Source organism: Fringilla coelebs (assembly GCF_963513975.1).
Source record: "Fringilla coelebs genome assembly, chromosome: 16".
NCBI classification, from domain to species: domain Eukaryota; kingdom Metazoa; phylum Chordata; class Aves; order Passeriformes; family Fringillidae; genus Fringilla; species Fringilla coelebs.
Genome location: NC_140042.1, coordinates 7,120,432 through 7,140,210, shown reverse-complemented (window position 1 = coordinate 7,140,210; position 19,779 = coordinate 7,120,432). Strand labels below are relative to the sequence as shown.

Here is a 19,779-nt window from a genome sequence, read left to right as displayed (position 1 = left end):
CCTTGAAAGCCCAGCTGTGGCTGGTGTGTGACAGATGTGGCACCAGTGCCCTGTGCAGGGTGTCCCACTCTGAGCAGAGCCATCAGTCAAACCTGGGCACGTTGAGACACCTCAGGGTGCCACAGGGCTCATCCCATTCCCTGGGTCACAGGTGTGACACAGACCATGTTTCTGCTCTGTCACTGGACCTGTGAGGGGGTGCTGAGCAGGCACAGGGCTGCCAGAGCCAAGGCACCCCTTCCAGTGTGGGGTGGGACAGCAACTGGGTTTTTTCAGCAGTTATTATTCCATGGCAGCCAGGGTTTTGATTCAGTAATGGGTGTCCAGGGATACAGTATCATGGAATCATTAAGCAGAACTCATTAAATAGCTGGTTATTTTTAACAGCCTCTTGTTCTCAGTTTCCTCCACAGACTGCTGCCTCACCAGATGAACTAAAGGTCTATGCACTTTGGGAAGCTGGTGACACTTATGATCAGGTAAAAATAAAATAATTGACATTTCCCACTATATATTTATTGAGTGTTTTGCATTGTTTGTATCCATGTTTCTGGAACTGGTACAGCAGATAATTTCCTTTTTCTCTATTGGTGTTTTCAACACCAACCTGTTCCTAGCTGAAAGGAAGCTCAATGTGTTGGTAATCATGTCAGTAGCCATCTCAGTGGCTATTTCTGAACCTGTGAGAAGAATGGATTCTCCAATGCAGGCCTTTTTTTCCTTTTGATGGTAATGCAACATTAACCAGAGATTAACAGGTGTATCTGTTTATACTTAAGAGTAGGAAATGATTGCAGCACATGTGAGCATCTGCTGAGTTCTAACTGCTGTCAGAGTAAAGGAGGTGAAAGGGCAGGTGCCTGATGACCTGTGGATGGGCAGTGCAATTCCCAGCTCCATGAACTGAGCACATTTCTATAGGAAAGAGGCAGGAACTAGCCAACCTCTTGCCTGGAGTGATGTGAACTCCCATGCAAGCATTTGAGAGGAATACATTGCAATGCCTTATTCAGTGTGTTTTTGTACCTTTGGGGTGCCCCAGGTCACAGAACAGGAGCAGGTGTGGCCACAGGGTCTGGAGGGACCCTTGTAGAGCCCCTGCGGGATAAGGCACTGCTGGAGAGCGGGAATATATGGGATGGTTTCAGGATTATGAAGCAAGAATCCTCTGATGTAGTACAGGGAATGTTTTGTACAGACTAAGGCATGTGCAGTTGTGGTAGAAAGGCAGGAACAATTGTTCTCTGTGTACTTACAGTACATTTTCTTTTAAAGCATCGCCAAGTTTTGCTTGAAATCTTTTCGAAAAACTACCGAGTGCGCAGGAACGTCATCCAGAGCCAGCTGAGTCAGGAGTGTGGAGAGGATCTCAACAAGCAGGAGGTGGATAGAGTGTTAAAGGTGAGCTTCTGTTCACTTTGGGTCTGAGCCAATTAATAGATGAGTTTGAATGCTTGATTTGAGCAAAGGGTTATATTTCATGTTGCACTGACAAATGATAAGGATGGTAGAACAGTTGTTGTTGGAATATGGACAAAGCCTGTGTTTCATCTTGTTTTCTTAAAAATGCACTTGTCTCACTCCATCTTCTTTCCCTCCAAGGAACAGTGGCTCACACATAATTTTGTATTATTGCTACAAATCTCTCTGTCATCTTGAAGCACCAGAGAATAGAGTGTAGTAAATGTGATACTTGAGTTCTTTTTAAATAATGCAGAATTAAGCATTAAGGAGGTGGGAGGGCTCTGCCCAGTGCTCTGAGTTACCAGCTGACTGCTGCTGGTTAATGCTGAAGAGCACAAGTGCCTCAAGTTCAGAAGGAAGTGGATTTTATTCTCTAGCAGGATGTGCAGCTTTGCACAGAGCAAAACCCTGGCCAAAACCAGCAGGCAGAGTAGTAGTTAACACATCTCATTGTAAATGTTTATTTAAATCCTTTCATCTCTCTTTGAAGATGCACCATTTACTTGCTCAAGAAATTTAAGGTATAAAGTACAGACCACACAGGCCATGACTTTAAAAGAGATGCAGGATGGCCAAGCAGAAAGTTGCCTACTAATGTAATACTTTAATCATTGTGGCTGGGCCTTTGCTCACTGTCACCCACTTCAATAAGACAAGTGCTTAAGTACTTTATTACATTGTGATCTGCAAATGAATAATAGCATCTTTGAAGAACTACAGATCTGTTGCTGTGATAATAAGCAAACTGGTCTTGCTTGAAAGAACCTGGTCGTCTTAGCAGTAAAATAAGCTCAGACATTTCTGCCTGCTAGACAATATTTCCTTTGGCTCCCTGTGCTGGGGGATTTGTCAGCGACTACATGAGCTCAAATATCAGCCCTGCTGGAACATCTAGACAATGTACTGGCATTAGTTTTTCATGATGCTGTTGCTACAGATAACCTATTTCTAGAAAAAATACTTTCCCCTAAGACATCAGGCACTGTTTTTATGTAAGTCAGTGGATGACCAGCCTTGTGTTGTGGCAGGCTTTATTGCCTTGAATACGTTTGTCACAGGACTAAGGGAAATTACTTGTTTCTGAAATAAAATTTAGAAGTATGATTTAATGAAATGGGAAGATTCTCTGGCTTCTTTAAGCCACAAGAGATTGGATTCCACTTGAAGTGAAATTGGTTTTGTTGACTCCTATTTCCCCATCTGCCTGTGCTCATTTTTATACACAGAGGAACAGACTGACAGAGTTTGTGTTTTTGCATTTATAGATCAGTCTGCAAACCCTCTTTCTAACCTCTGGGTTTGTTTTTGTTATGGATGAGCCCCAAGACTTCAGAAACAAAGCAACATTTAAGCTCCACAGCCTCAGTTCTGCAGTAGTACTTGAGCCTGTGTTGAATTACTACCTAAGAGGGAGGCTGGAGCAAAAGAAAGGGAACTGTTAGCTCAGAACTGGAGACTTTGTGCTCACCTAATAGAAACAAGGAAATGAGCCCCAAGACAACACAATTCCTGTGCTCCTTTGCTGAGGTGCTGTAAGCAGAGCACACCTGTGGTCACAGCAGGGCTGAGGTTTGGCACTTCATTACCACAGAAAGGGTTTCTTAAAAGGCTTCATATCCAGTGACTGCCCTCACTCTCCTGCTCTGTCCTGCTGCTCCCCTCAGCCTCTTTCCCCTCTTTCCCCCTCCACTGCCCTGCTCCTCCAGCCCTCACACATCCTTCCCTCCCTTAGCTGGCTTCTGCATGAGCCCCAGGTTCTCCCCCAGGAGCCACTGCTGTTCCTCACTGCCTTGGCACTATCTGTCCCTGTGTGGCTCTCAGCCTTCCCACCCTCGTGTGTCCCCTCCGTTGAAGCCCTCTGTCCTTCAGGGTGGGGACATCCTGTGCCCCAGGTTCATGCTCTCTCCTGTGCTCTGGAGAAGGGCTCGTTACTGATCGTGTTTATTGTCCCAGAGCCAGCCAGTCATTCTCAAGACTTTATGGACTTTAGAATCATACAATCTTCAAGGTTGGAAGAGACCTTCGAGATCATGCAGTCCAACCATCAATGCAGCAGTACCACAGTAACCAGGAAACATCACCCAGCCCCAGATGCACACACCCCTTACACACCCCTGGGGATGGTGCCTCCAGCACCACGGCAGCCCCTCCCAAGGGCTGAGCAGCCTAACCGAGCCTTTCTCTCCCGTCTCCCCAGGACTGCTGCGTGAGCTACGGTGGAATGTGGTATCTTAAGGGGACGGTGCAGTCCTGACAGCGGGGGCAGAGGTGTCAGGTGATCTCGGGGACGCAGGAGGAGCCCCAGCGGGGGCACAGCCGGAGCAATGCCGTGGCCTCGGCAGCCAGGGCGGGGTCTGAGCTGCCCTGGGGCCCGTGGGCACTGCGGGCAGCCCCTGCCAGCCCAAGACTCAGAGTTTGCATGGCCTCCGAGGCGCGGAGCCGCCGGGAAGGCACCGTGGGACCCTGTCTGCAGCTTGATTAATCTGGGATTTCTAATGTATTGCAATTCTCCTTCTGTTTCGTTATGACAAAATAAAACCATATAGTGACACAGACATGATGGAAAATCATGGTCTAAAACTTTATTTTGTAAGTAATGCCAATAAATTAAATTTGTTTACAAACATCCCAGTTTTTGTTAAATCCCTGGATGCTCATACTTTAGTGTGAGCATTGTCATAGCCCTTGCAGCCCTCTTCATAGAGAGCAGGTAGTCATGTTCATGGGAATGTCAGGCCTGGGAGGGGGGAACAAAATCACTGTCTGTGAACTTTGTACTACATAACCATTGTTCTCACCTGTTGTCTGTGAAATGAGTTATTTGGAGAAGTACCTACATCTGAGACATGGGGAACAGCTACTGGATTTCTTCTACTGGTGTGAGGTTGGTTTGAGGGACCTTGTGCTTTACTGTATGTGACAGAGAAAGGTAAGTAACTGAGGGCACCCTCTGGAAGGCATCCAGCTGTAGTTACCACATGGCAACCATGTAAAACCTCTATTTTGTGTAATTTTTAAATAAAATTTTATCTCAAAGGTCAATTCTACCCCGCCTTGTATTTGTCCAAGAAGAAATAGAAGCTGCACCTTCTCCTTTTACATCCTGAAGGCTTGGGGAGGAAGGATAAAGGCAGAGAGCAAAGTGCAGCGCAGTCCCTGAGCTCCCTGGGGAGCCCAGCAGCAGGGACAGGGACCCAGCCCTGGTGGCTCATCCTGAACTGGCCTTACCTGCAGTACCAGCAGGAGTATCTGCTGTGAGCACTGCACAGCACAGTCACTGCTGCTCCTGTTCTCTGCTGCAGCTTCCATCACATGAGAAGCTAAAGGGGATTCTATTGATTTCATCTACTTATGCTCAGAAAAGGCTGAGTTGAGTTGTTGACCAAAATAAGAAGATTAAGGTAGTTAATCCAGATAAGATTGGCTAAGAATATTGTCCCCATACTTACGGCATTTCACATTTTGGTGGAAAATGGCTATTTTTGAACTGCTTTAAAACTCAACCTTATTTAATAGGTTAGTGTAGTTTATTAACTGCATCAATAAAACTGGGATGTGTTTTATGTTCAGGCAGCCCTGGCTGGCAGTGACCCAGTGGCTGTGGCTGGGAAAGCCACGCTCCACGAGAAGCTCTAAGAAGAGCCCAGCCTGGAGGGATTTATTCCACAGCCTGCACAGGTAAGTGCTGCAGGACAGCCAGAGCTCAGCAATGGCACAGGTAGCCAAGGGGGGAGTACAGTAAAGAAGAATCAAGAAGTTCTGAGGAAATATTTTTGGTATTTTTAAAGCATAGAAATTGTTGCTATCAAAGTGCTCTAAATTAGCCAAAAGCAATAAATCACTGAAGATCGCCTATTTACCCAAAAATCTGGAAATGCTTTTACACGTCTTCTGCCCAGCAGGTGTGGTTTGCCCCTGTCCCTAGAGTGGTAAGGAACACTGGTAGTGAACCACTTTGTGTCTTTCTCAGGGCACTGCTTTCCAGTCTCTGAATTGGGGTGAGACAGGTGGAGGTGGCGGGCACACACTGACAGGACAGAAACCTCATGGCAGAGCAGCTTTTCTGCTTTCCCCACCCTTGTCTTTTTTTTGAACAGCACTGACAAAAACCACAAAAATGAGGAAAAACTACTTACTTTCATCTGGATCTCTGTCCTAGACAGGCCTGTTCTTTTCCATGTAGCATAACTTTTCTAAAATACAAATTTTGTGGGAACATCTGAGCTCTGTAGGAAAGATGGCAAGACTAGATAATGCAGGTGCCAGCTGCACCAAGTTCAGTTTCCTGATTGGCACAGATGGATATAATTACTACTTACACATGCAGCTTGACTGGATTATTTATTTGCTTAGAAAAATATTCAGATTCCCATTTTTAAATAATTTTCAGACTGCAATACATGTTTTAGAGAAACTCCCGCAACATGGAAGTGTTAATACTGCACCTGAAGGACGAGCAGAACAGAGAACAGTGTAAGGCAGCAGAGCTGCAGCAGCAGCAGCTGGACTAAAGCTGAGAAACTGTCAACATTCTGGGTCAAGGGTTTGGTACCTTGCAGCAAGTCAGCAGGAAGCTGCTTCCCAAGAACTGCTGGCCACATTAAGCTATGAGACCCTTTACAAGGAGAAGGATGTCACCTTTCACTGCGCTTTTCTTCCTCCCTCCTAATTTCTCTATGTTCCGAAGAACAACCTTCTCCATGTTCATCGTTTTTCAGAAATTAAGTATTGTATCAATTACTATTGAATGGAATGGAAAAGGGAATGGAAAAGGAGAGGGAGAACAAGAGTATGGTCCGGTTTTCAGTAGGATTTGTGCTGGCAGTGTTGTGTCCATCCTCCCACCCCCCAGGCAGCATGGAATAGGTCAAGAGAGGCCAACACTGGAAGCAAGAGACAAAACAATGTAAGGTTTTACCTGGCCTGTCTCCTCAAGCACTTAAGAGTTTGTGGTATGCAACATTAAAAGCTACTCCACTATGTCAATGCTACTTCTAAAGTTAAATAGCTAAATAACTCTAACTCACCAAATACACATAAAAATGTACTTTGCAGACATTCCACCAGAGAACTGTAGGTCCCAAGTAACACATAGAGTCAATTCACAGTATCTTGCCTTAAGACAAAGTGCCCTACAAAGGAAACCATATCTAAAAAGCCACACAAACTTTACATCAAATCCTTTCATAGTAGAAAGACATTTATACTAATCTGTGGGAGAGCTTAGTGATTGTGAAAACGTGGTATTAGCTTAAAGCAAGCACAGCTTTCCACCACCCTGCCAAAGCAAGATCAGCTGGACTGCTCCCTTCCTGGAGCTGAGGAGATGCTGCCCCTGGGACTGGTCAGGGCTTTGCTTTTGTTCATTTTCTCCATCAGTGTAGTCACAGGGATAGATCATCCCTGTGAACCAAAGGAGAGCTTTAGTCTGGTTCTTGTGAGAGATTCAGAGTTCTTAGCTCGGTTATTTCTGAAGTGGACTAAGGAAACAAGTGCCAGTCACTGCTCTGGCCAGAGATGAAGTGTAATAGTAGTGTAGCATAAAGCTATGATGTTTGTTTGCTTTACAACCACTGGTTTGTGTGACTGCTAAACATTAAATCTACTGCTACACAGGAACAGGGAATCTAGCTGATAACTAACTAGCTTGTTAACTACAGGGCTACCAGCCTATCCAAAACATTCATTTTGAGTGCTTAAGAAACACATCAGTTTAAGGGGTCTTCTGACATTCATATGAAGCGTTTTCTTGACTAACAGATAAGGTTATGGCTGAGAGGAGAGAGTCTTGTACTTTGCTCTGTGTTCATCTATTTCTTCTTTTGTTTTTCTGATACAGCTAAAAATCTCCTTGAATAGTGCTTTATATTCAGGGGGAGCAGTTGTGGAAGAGTCACTTAGCTCAGCAATTGTGAATTCTTGATTGCTAGCTGAAAGATCATACTGGGTATTCCCCACATTTAGGTCTTTGGAATACTGCTTCAGTGTTTGTACAGCCTTGTGTTTCAAAGAATCTTCATCCATTTGACACTTCTTCAAAAGTTCCTCATACTTCACTTTCAGAGCATTGTACTGAGCATCAACTTCATTGAGTACAGAGATCCCTCGCTGCTTCACAGCTTCAGCTCTCCTAATGCACGTTTCTTCATGGCCCCTGAGAATGTCTGCGCCGGCAGCGCTGCTCAGGAGGCTTTCGCTGCTGCTCCGTTTTAGTGCCTTCTTCTCAAGCTCCGACACTGTCAGAAGTCCATCATCTGCCAAGCTCTGACCAAGCTCCCTGTCTAGAGATTCCTTGAATGAAATGAAAAAGGATTCTGGCACCAATTTCTCTGCATTATGGAGCGTGTTTTCAGACTGAAGGATCTGTCGCATTTCAGCTACTTCAGCTTCCAGCTCCTCCGCCCGAGCCCGATACAAGTCTGTGTCCACCAGCCTCCGCTCCAGGTCACAGTTCTCTTTCACCATGAGACTGTATTCCTCTTCCATGGTTACCCTCTTCTCTTTCTCTACATTCAGCTGGGCTTGCAGAACTGTCACTGCCTTCTTTAACTTCTCATTTTCTTCTTCTAGAGGACTTAGCTGACTATCCATCGAAGTAATTTTTTCTGCAAAGACGTGATCATAAACGAAATACCTGCAGAAACAAAATAAAGGTTATCAAAGGTAGGAAGTACAGCTGGCCACACCTAAGGTTTTCCTGTCCTGGGTAACTAATGACATATTTAAACTGTGTGTTAACACAGTTCAGAGCACTAACAGGGCCATTGCACTAACCAATCAGTCAATTTAGTAATCACAACAGGGTTTGTGAGGACTTACATGCCATCAAACCAAGCTTACAGCTTAGGCAGAATGGCAGCTTGTTAACAATTTCATATGACAGATAAGCTGATTGAAGAATGTAAATTTAAATTATAATTTAAGTTTAAATACACACAGCCTCCCTGTACCACACAATACTTTCTAACACTAATTTTTTCTACAGCACTCCACTCTTGTAACTTTTGTCATTATTAATGTAGGAACAAACTTCATAATTGACAAAGCAATGCTGGAGGCTGGTATTTTCACAAGCCTTTGGCAGCTTGAAGGATTCAGTTATCTTTTGAATTGTCAAGAAATAACTTCTTTTTGGATTTATGATTTATTCTAGAGTATCTCCATGTAGACACAAGAGCCTCTTCTATCTGTGAAGATGCTTTCTTTGCCCTCTAGGCCTGCAGCTAGTCTGAGCTTTTACCAGGTGATTGTCCCGATGGCCCCATTAATGCAGTTCAGCTGGGTCATATGGCTCTACATTTAAAAGGCAGCCCGGCAGCCCAGGCACCATTTTCCAGTTTAGGTGTCCTTTTCACCAGCTTCAGCTTGAAAAAACTAAGGAAATATCCATGGACATCCAAGGAAAGAGTAAGTTACAGGAAATATTTTGCATTTAATGAGTTTGTTTTTCAGATTATCTGTGTGTTTGCTTTTATCTGACTGAAAACACTAGAGTGCAAATTGTTGTAAGCTTTCTAGGCTACCATTTGACATGGCTGGCTCTGGGGACAAAGTGGAGCACCAATACTGGTGTGGTCTAGAAGCAGGCCAGAAGTAATGACAGTGCCATACAGCAGAGATACTTTGCTAGTTGTGAACATCAGGGAATTTTTTTTCCAGCTTGTCTGGTATCTATGCTGGTGTCTTAGGTTTTAAAGTTTTGCTTAAAATAGTTTCAGAGCTCTTCACTATGTGAGGTAAAAAGTCTTACTGCCGGAGGTCGTAGAGCTCCTTCAAGCATGAGAAACTGTGCATTGATCTTGGCTGCTCAGATCTCTCCTGGCTCATCCGGCCTCGTCCAGGCTTCTTCAATTCTTCCACTTGTCGCTGCAGGTCATCTATGTGTGTTTGTAGACTTTCAATAGTCTCTGTCAAGCTAAAAGGTGAAAAGACCTTTAAATAAAACTAACCTTTCAATTTGCCAGTATTGTAGAACACCACTAGGCAGACACAGACACCCAGTAACTACACAAATACACCTGGACTGCTCTTATTGATATTAACAGCTGGGGGGAGGAAACCTCTAAAAATTTGTTACCTTATTATCTTTTGTTGTGAAGCTCTACTCTCTGCAACCAGTTTTTGATTAGTGTCTTCCAGTTCTCTTGCTGTCACATCCAGCTGTTCATAGACTTTTGCATGCTGGTCATTCATCTGCCGCAGGAGCTCCACTTGCTTTGTGAGGTACTGCAAGACAGTTCTGCTGTTACTGGTTTACTCTTGAAACTCGAGCTACAGCTCATATGCTGCATTTTTGCTCACATTCAGAGAGAAACTCCTGAGTTTTCTAAATGTAAATGCCTGTGTTTGCTTTGGTAAGCTGAAGAGACACTATCAGTAACTAGGCAGCTTGCCTTTGCTATGGAGGTCACCCCAGACTGATGAAGCAGCCCTTACCTGGAGGAGCTGGCTTGGATGGTGCCAGCTGTCTTTATCTGTACCCAAGCCTTCTGCATAGGGCTATGCTGCAGTCAGCACTGATAGGGCCTTCAGGCTCCAACACAGCCCTTACCTGTCCCCTGGGTTCTAAAGGTTGCAGTCTGCTTCAAAAGAAATTTCTTATCTGTGTTGACACAACAATTTTTTCAACATTAAAACTGAAATACTGGGTAGCACCATCCATAATTAAACATATTTTCAGCTGACCCAAGTTATTCCAGTCTGAAGCAGCATTAGGTTCAGCATGGCAGAATTTAGCTTGTGGTCACTCTTAAGACAGTATGTGGCTAGAATGTGTCAGGAAGTAAAAGTTATTGAATTCAAATCTTTAATTACTCACAGGGAACTATTTGAGTTACTTTAATCCCCAAACAAAGGTCTCCTGGCTTTTTTTTTTTTTAAATAAAGCCTCACATGAAGTATTCTCAATTTAATCCTCTTGGGTTTTACAATTAACTACACACACAGTTTAGTTTCCTGAATAACGTCAGAAAGCTTGGAATTCTTAGTCTAAGCAGTTCACAATTACCTAAAGCTCTTTAAAAAAGTGTCTTATATTCTGCCACCCAGGACATGAGCATTTACATGAGACAGTTCTTTTCTGTTTGAGTCTAACCCTCGAAATCTGAAATATTTTGTTCTTATATAGAATTTGTATTTTACAATATATTCTGTATTGCTACATGTTACTTTCTTAAAAATAAGCTTTAAGCAGGAACATCCAGTAAACTCCTAGGCAGAATTACTTCTCTTTACATAGGCTTGTTACATACTCAAAACTTCTAATATTCTACTTAACCTTTTACCTCATTAAAAGATTGTTGGGTTTACATTTTAGGCAATTTAAGAACAGATAATAAGTTAATCTAGGACTAGTAACTGCTCCATACAGACTTCTAGAAGATCAACATGATAGCTGTTGGCTGGATCCTTTTGTAGCCTGTGCACACATGACAGAGGATTTACACAAAAATAGAACATAGATTAGCAGTAGAATCTCAATGTGACCCATTTCAGATTAACTTTCCCTATTGGTTATAGCTGAAGGAAGGAGCTGGAGATCCTCAGACTTTCTTCTGCAATACAAGTGTGGCTAAGCACAGGAGCCAAGGCTTTGGTGCCTGAAGAGATGTTGGTACTGATGACAATGGGCTTTTGCAGACCTTTGAGATGAATGGAGGGTGTGAAGCACCACTTCCTCCACCTTCCATCTCCAGTATCTTCAGTGCTGGTGTCCAAGTGGCCTGGTATAACCAGACCACCAAAGATGATGTAATAAATACTTTAGAAGTTCATGTTTAATCCATGTCCCCTACAATGGAACACCTAACATGAAGCAGCACCTTGCATTCTAGCACATGAAAACTGGAGATTGTCAGGATTTCCAAGATCTGAGTGCCGAGAACAGATTCAGGCAGGAATAAAGTTGCTGTTTCCATGCAGCCTTTATTACATCTACAGTGATTAGTTAGTGGCACACGTGTCAGCACAAAGGTCAGATATAATGATCCAAAGCTGTAAAATCCTTAATGTGTTAGTATTTAATAAATGAGATGTAATCTTAAGGACACCACTGCCTTTGACCCTCCTCTTCCAGTACAGACAAGGCAATGCTGTATATTGGAATGATTTGTCAGCCAGCTCTGGACTTTGCTACCCATAAGATCCAAATTAACAGGGAAAGAGTCCCAAAGATTTACATGGATATACTGCACTAAAAAAACTAGTACAGAGTGGAGTAGCTACAGGAACAGCTGAATGATCACATGTAGGTTACAGAGACAAGCACTTGAAAATTGGGAAAAAATCAAGCATAGAGACTGAATATGCCATTTGCACGTGTATCCTGTGCAGCGGGGTATCCTGTGATCCCACAAGGGCCAGAAATGCTGGTATGAAAATAATAGACTGAACTGCTTTATACCTTGCATATCTTTATACATTACTGTATACATTGCAAATTTTATTCCCATTTGTTTCAGTGAATTCCTGTAACAATTCCTTGTGCCAGTAACCTAATATATTCAGTTCCTCAACTCGAGGTCTCTCTGGGTATTTGAACAAGGGGTTCATTTTCCCTTTTCTGACAGAAATCCAGGGACAAGAGAAACTTCTTTGTGCTGCTGTTACACTTTAAAATGGCACTGGGGAAAGAGAAAAGACTGAGACAGGAGATAGGACTGGGAAGACAGCATGTTACTACAGCAGATACAAATACAGCCTTTGGCTCAACAAGCTGGGCAAAGAAAAGGTGCAGGCACAATTCATACATCAGAAGAATCACAAAAACCGTTCTCCCACTCTCCCTCTCCTCTTGGAGGGAGCGAATAGGACAATCCAACACACGTTGACTCTCCTTGAGGGAGAGGAAGAAAGAGATGGAAGAGGTATCAGATAAAGCCTTCAAAAAGTAGCATTGCCAAAGTCTTGGTAGAGCAAGACATTGAGAGAAAAAAATTAATCTGTCGTGCCTGAGTTTGTCTGACTGCACGTGTACTTGACCCTGCAACACACCAACTATAGATCAGTGCTGGAGGGACACTGGTGACACTTCCTGGAGCTGCAGCTCTCTTATGTCCTCCACAAACACTGAACCACCAGAACAGCTTAAGCAAGTAAACTGGCTTAAACCAATAGGATATTGCATTCTTAACAGCACTGCACTGTTTCTGTAAATCAGTGTAGCCAAGCAATAATGTACTTTCCACATTTCTAGACAGTGTTAAAATGCAGCTGCTTATTAAGTAGCTACACTCCATCAGCCAGGTTAGTTGCCTATCACAAAGTTATGGTGAGTTATTTCAAAAGGTATGTTGTAACTCTACTAAACACTTAGTTAAATATGGTTATTCATACAAGTACCTTGTGTATAGCATTTGAATAGCAACTTGGAAGTGTTTGTCTTCTCTACACCTTAAGAATTGATCTTTTTATAAAAACTATTCATGGCAATGAGGTATTTTCAGTCTCTGCAGAAGTAAATACATCTTCTAATGCGGTGGCAGTGATATAAATATCAGCCATTCCACCCACTGTATCTCAGAATGAACAGGATAACAAAGATTACAGTTAGCACATAACAGAAGAAAGAGCCAACAGATGAGGTACAAACAAAAGTAACCTCTAAAAACACACCCACAAATCAAACCTGCACTCAGAAATTCCTCCTCACTTACTAAAAATGCTGCATTTGTGTTGACTACTTTAAAGATACCTATAATTCTGTAATTATTAAGGTTAGGATTCTTTCAGTTACCTGTTGCCACTACAATATTGAGCATTTTCAGTCTGAAATTGCAGCTGTACAAAATGCACATCTCTAATTGCAGTACTGCTAGCACAAAGGAACTCAGATTTTGTAAAAATCTGGTACATACCAGTCACTGCCTGTTCCCTGTGATTCACACCAGAACCAAATGGAAATGCTGACTACGTTTTCAATATGTTGTCAGTCAGCAAAGTCCTGAATATTTAATAATTTAATTATTAGAGACCATGCATTGCCCTCTAATAGCTGAAAAAATCTCATTATGCTGACAAATGCTAGGTCTGCAAGAACACAGGCAATTTTAAAAAAAGAGAAATTGCCAAAAACAGCCAGGTTTTTCCACAGTTACCTAAAGATGACTGGTTTTGAAAGGATGGTTATGTTTTTTGGGTTTTTTCCCTGGAAAATATGGAACAATATATCCACTATATCCTATATTTAGATACTACTTAAATGGGATTTTTTTTCTGGTTTTTTTTTTTTTTTTTTTTTTAATTTTTGGTTGTTGTTTGTTGTGGTTTTTTTTTTTTTTGGCATTGCAGGGTTTCTTTTACATTGAAATAGACTTTAGCTCCCTTTATCACAGATCAGTTTACTGGAAGTACATATCCTCAGATTTTACTTAAATCTCACTTCTGCACTTATCGGCATTTAAATTTCAATGCTGCATTCATTGATTCTCATGTAATATTTTAAATTATTAATGTCTTTATCATCATATAATTTAATGTTATTTTACCTGGCAAGATCAGAAAGTTTAGCAATAAAAATAACTAAAGCATCTTCTCTGTACAAAACCAAAACATACCAGGCATTTGTCATTAAACAAACTAAATCCAACATTTAGTGGCACAAAGTTTTGGTAATCACAGAAACAGTTCTAAGTATGAGCCACCTATTCTAGTTCTCAAATTCTCAAAATAGCAGAAGTGGTGAAAGATTGTTCAGTATTTCCCATTAGAAGAAATTCAGATCTGAACTTTTACTCTGTATGTTGCAGGTCTAGATGCTTGCACACAAGGATCCTTTAGATATTTTACCTCTATCTCCTGCAATTGCTCTTGATTTGTTGCATACATTTGCTGTAAGGATTCTTCTAGTTCAGTGTTACGGTCCAGTAGTGTCTTCCCGAGCTCAGCAGCAAGGTGAAGATCTAAACAAAGAAATCGTGTTTGCATGTAAGTGAGAGCAACAATGATGTAATCAAATTCTAAAGCCTGCTATCAAATACTTGAGGTATTTTCTTATTGCTGTTACAACTGCTTCAAGTTATCTCCAGTACCCAACATGGAATTTTGCTTATAGCTAAGGAGAACATCACTAATGCAAGTCTAAGTCAGCCCTGACACCCAGGGACACTTTCATGTCATGAAGCTTCCTCAGCTCCTCCGTGGCCCTTCAGACACACCCAGCCATGTTCCCCTCCCACAGTGTGCCCAGTCTGCACCAGCTCTGCCCAAGGTCTCTTGGGCTTCACCCTCTTTACAACCCTCAGAGAAATAAGCACAGCAGACCCTACAAATGCTCATCAGTCTAGACCCAGGCCAAAGCTGATGAACTCTTTATTGACTTGACTGTTCCTCCCCATTACCCCTCTACCAGAGTTCGGGTCACTCAGGATCACAGTGCTAAATGAAGGTTTCAGATGCTTTTCATGGTGAAACAATAATATCAAAAGACATAAAACTGATGGAGACTTGCAGCTATTCTGCTTTTCAAGCTCATAAACTCAGGTGACAAGAACTGTTTCATGTGCTTCAAAACATCACTTGAAATGTCATTTGTTCTCAGGCATTTAATCTCAATTTCACTTCAGTCATCTTCAATCACCTCCAGGGTGCAGTGACTGTAGCTGTTGCAAATTAAGAAATAAGTCATCTGAACACTCAGCTCTGCTCTAGAGGGAAGTTTGATATTTGCTCAACAGCATCAGAAATGCTAGATATTCTGTATTATTATGTTGAAAGACAAGTGTAATTTAGAAGCTAACATAATGTGACAAAGAAATAAATCTTGGTATTAATGCTAAAATTGTAGTTATTCTGTGGAGGGAACTACATGTCAAGCATCCAACATATTTCTAGAAATATCTTATTTTCCACCTCCTTCCTATCACATGACCCATGACCTGCATGCATGCATGTAATAATCATCTAGTTAGTTCTCACACAGAACTTGTATCATTAATCAGAAAGAGAAGTCAAGAAAAACTTTGAGTCACATTAAGAAGCCTTAAATGAATAAACAGGAGACATGTATTGCATCATCAGTAGTTACAGCCAGAGCAGCAAACACATTAATTCCATTTTCATTTGATTGCAATGCCCTTTTTTAACATGTTATGCTACCTCTTTCCTGCTCCCTCTCAGTTATCTTATCAGCTAGGAACTGTAACATATACAATACTGCTCCAAGATTGTTTTGTGCAAACCTTCAGTTTGGCAGCCTGTCCAAAATGATTACTCCATCTCCACACATATGCCAAAGACCAAATTCAGACTTACAAGGACAAGTCAGTATAAACATTTGTCTATGAAGTTGTAGAAGTTCAATTGTGGCAAAACAACAGCTGTGCTATTCTTTACACATTCTTTACAGGCACAATGCATTGTTTCCTACCTTAAGGTCAGATTTTTGGATTAAATGCCATAAAATTATTTAAAAGAAATCCCACTGCATGGGAGTTCTTCAGTTTCAAAAGATGTACAATTAGAAGGCACAAGGCATATTGGTCTGTACTTAGGAGTTTATTCTCACATCGCTTTTTCACTGTGGCATTACTCATTACAAAGCAGGATTTAAAGTATTTGGATAAGGAAACCTTAAGGCATCCTGGTTAAATTTTTCCCATTTGGTAAACAGATTGCACATTGTTTCTCCATGAACAGAATAACTCCCAGTCAAACACCAAGCTGTTTGTTCTATCTCGTTACAGAATACTGTAGTCTTCAAATTCAGTGAATTCATTATCCTATAGAAAATGGAGTCCCACTTCACAAGTTTTTGTACTGCACAGATCTTTATTAGGAGCCATCATCTTTAAAACAATACTAGCATCATTCAAAGCAAAGACTTAATAGTCTATTCTTTTATTTTAATAGAGTAGAAAAAGAGCTTTAGAGAGGATTTAGGATTATGTTAAAGGCATAAAGCATAATGGAATTACTACCATTTCCCCTCCCAAAGTGAAAGTTTGTTTTCATGTTTAAGTACATTTTAAGGCATTTAAGAATGGAGTTTATAGCTCCATTCTTAAATGCCCCCTCACCTACTAATCAAACAGCACATAGCACACAGTACTTGGAACACAAGGTGAATAATGGCATTCATGTCATGCTTCACACTCATTCTGTTTGTTAGACTGCCAGAAGCCCAAATGGGTTACTATAGGAGAAACAATTTTATAATTAAGAGAATTTGTTTCTGAGGGGAAAAATACAGTGGGAGCGCTCAGGAACATTCAATAAAACCTTAACTCTAGAGGAAGCAAGTACTGAAATAATTTCATCTCTTCTAAAATTCAGATTTTTTGCATCCATTTTTCTACATTGTCAAGTACCTGGAAGCTCTGTAAAGAGCAAATTTTACAAGAGAGATGTGTCATGTATGTTTTCCCGATACAAAATGGGAAGTATTAATTTACATTTCTCTGGAGAGAGTTATGGTAGAACAGTAGAAGCAAAACTGCATTTTCTGTTGTAAATTTATGTAAAGCAAAGCTAAATTCTGACAGACATTTTTCCTTTTACCATAAAGATGGAAGTAGAGAGGTTTTTAATAATGCAAAATGTGTATGTGCAGATCTAAAGATCTTCGTTTTAGTGAATCTGATTAGTTGTACTGGTGTTTAACAGCTCCATCAGAAATCTCCAAAACAAGACTTCAAGGATGTCTTATGTGATGTTGAACAGCCCTCACTTACCAGTGCTTCACAAACTCTTCTGACTGCATTACCATCATTGCAAAAAAGATTAAAACAGTACCAAAATCCTTCTCTTCTACTTTTTCATAGCCCACCTAACAAAATTATTAAGAGAATTTTCAATCTAAAATTAGCCTATTCTTTAAAACAGCAACAGTCACTAACTGTGCAAGATATAAAAGTAAGCCTAGTGTAAGTTTACTTAATTGCAAAATTTTTTTTTTTCTAGTTAGTTTCCTATTCCTGTTCTGTATTCAGAATATCCTCTGTTCTGTAAAAGTGAGTAACAGCAAGATGAAAAAGAGCAGTCCATATAAAAAAATTCTCTTTTAAAGGTCAGCATACTTCAGCAAAACATTGCAGAAGGATGTCTGTTCCCAACCTTACAGGAATTCCATGAGTACTTTATGCATGAGCAGTATGCCAGAAAAGCCCATCTCCATTGTCAAGGCAAAAATCTTTGGTACATAGGAAGACTGTCAAGGTTTTCCAAAGCCCCTACCCTAATTTTAAGTCTCAAAGACCAACTGACCAGGACTTCAAGCTTGTTTCAAAGTGCTTTCTAATGTTTTACAACCTAGGTTCTCATAACCATACTCATCGGTTTTTAAACATGCACTGATTGTTTGGGTTGTGAGAGTTTCAGGAGACCTTGATAAGCACTTACTACCCTGTTTACACACATCCGTGTGTCTTAGCCTTAGCAGCAGGAGGAGTAGTATCCTTCAGAGTCCAGAAATAAAGTACAGCACAACATTTTAAAAATTCCTGTAAGGAATTTCTTCTTTACATTTCAACTTGCCTATCATTTTATTTTCCTCCTTTTCCTTCTGGCAAGGGTATTCGTTGCTTCCATATAGGAAAAAGAGAGAATCCCCAGAAAGATTGTGTCCACATGTTGGGGGTACATTAACCAAACCCCCAAAATGCACTAAACCTCTAGAACTGAATACTGTTTCTTAAAAGGAGACAGCAGAGTCAACTGGTGATCATTTCATTAATTTTTAATTAAAGATTAAAGTAGAGAAACATAAAGAGGGCAAGAAGTCAGTTGTTATACATTGTGAAGTCTCTTTGTAGGTCTTCAACTCCATAAACACTGACATAGTAAAAACATTACTGAATCATGTCTTCAAACTTTTCACTCTCTTCCCTGTGACAGCATACAGTAGTTTCAGGATCTTATTTCAACTGATTTGTTTGTATCCTAGAGCCAAGAAAACATCAATTTTGGGTGAAGAGTACCTAAATACAGCTTTCAGTCAGCTATTTTTTATAGCATACAATTAGAGAGACCTGGCCCTGTCTCAAAAAGTTTCTGTGGTCAGATACCTGATCTCAGTGGGAATACTGTTTAGCTTTCTCTATGGTTTACAGTACAGCAGCCCACCAATCCCAAGAATTAATGTATTTCAATATAAAAGCAAAACGCATAAGACTGGAGCAGGTTTTCAGGAAGCCATAGCTTTGAACTTGCCTTTCAAAACAAACTCGGGATTAAGAACAAAAAGTAGAACTAAGTAACTTAAGAAAACACCAGTCATAAATGCCACTAAGCTCTTAAGGAAATTGCACATTCTTTCCGCGTCATGCCTGTTAAAAGATTTTTAGTGCAATTATACTTGTATTCCTACTACTCCTTTCTCATTTGTGAAATGAACAGCATTTACCTCTTGCATGTAGTGCTTTAAGACCTACTGATGAAATGACATGCAGAAGCTATACATGTATATATCTGAGGCGTAGCGGAGTTACTTGGTATTTTGAAAAGAAACCTTAAGAGTTTCTAATAAGGGACCTGCAACTAATCGAGCATTGTACGACTACAACTTCATCGACTGGAAGCCCTTACAAAGAGCTCAACAGGGCGCAATAGCGCATCCGACCCCGGTGCTTCCAGCACCGGCCCCGAACAAGGCACCTCCACATTCCGTGCAAGGTGCAACTTTTCGGAGAGCCGCTTCCCTCCCTCCGGCCGGAGAGGGACCCCGGCACCATTCAGCTCGGCTGCCGCACCTCCTTCCCTCAGACAAAGACGGCCGCAGTCGTTACCGGTGACAGCGATTCCGCGGCGGCGGGAAGCGCGGCCGCGCGGGGATCTCGAGCTCCGACGCTCCGAGCCCGGCACGACCGACGCGCCCTCCGCCACCCTCGGCCCCCGAGCGCCCTTCCCGCCACCCCTCCCGGCGCCCCGCACCGCCGTCCGCCGCGGCCCCTTCCCTCCCACACCGCCGTCCTCGCCGCAGCCCCTGCCCTCACACACCCTGCGCCCGGCGGTCCCCCACAGCCCCTCACCTCTCCCGCCCTGCTCAACGCAGCTCCTTCCCTCACATCCAGCTCGCGACACACCCTCCCTCACACGCCCCCCGCCGCCGCCCCGGCTCACCTTGCTGCAGGTCCTGCTGGTCGTACCAGGGCTCATCCTCGCGGATTTCGAACTCCTCCACCAGGCTGTCGGCCAGCATCGCGCCCCTGCCCCTCACGGACGGCTGAGCCGGCGGCGCCCACCCCACGATGCCCCTTGCGCCGAACGGGGCAGAGCGAGCCGGCAGCCGCTCCCCGCCTCAGCAGCCGCCTCCGGCCATTGCCGAGCGGTTCCGGACTTTGCCGAACCTCTCCCCCTTCTGGCCGGGCTGCGCCGGCGGCA

The 19,779-nt window shown here is 42.3% G+C and overlaps 2 protein-coding genes across 2 annotated transcripts in view; one reads left to right on the top strand and one right to left on the bottom strand.

The window, feature by feature from the left end:
* Nucleotides 1–4,420, top strand: part of POLR3E (RNA polymerase III subunit E) — a 28,049-nt gene extending 23,629 nt beyond the window's left edge. Inside the window, exons 19-21 of the mRNA XM_084216546.1 lie at nucleotides 402–479; nucleotides 1,276–1,401; nucleotides 3,662–4,420. Coding sequence (XP_084072672.1) covers nucleotides 402–479; nucleotides 1,276–1,401; nucleotides 3,662–3,718 — 261 coding nt within the window. The 3' untranslated portion in view covers nucleotides 3,719–4,420. The remainder of the gene's footprint in view (nucleotides 1–401; nucleotides 480–1,275; nucleotides 1,402–3,661) is intronic.
* Nucleotides 4,421–7,142: 2,722 nt separating this feature from the next.
* On the bottom strand, nucleotides 7,143–19,597 carry CDR2 (cerebellar degeneration related protein 2; the record flags this gene model as incomplete). Its single annotated transcript, XM_084216524.1, has 5 exons — nucleotides 7,143–8,098; nucleotides 9,215–9,379; nucleotides 9,542–9,690; nucleotides 14,251–14,363; nucleotides 19,519–19,597. The coding sequence occupies 5 exons, from the start codon at nucleotides 19,595–19,597 to the stop codon at nucleotides 7,231–7,233; spliced, it is 1,374 nt and encodes a 457-aa protein (XP_084072650.1). The 3' UTR covers nucleotides 7,143–7,230.
* Between the last annotated feature and the right edge of the window lie 182 nt (nucleotides 19,598–19,779).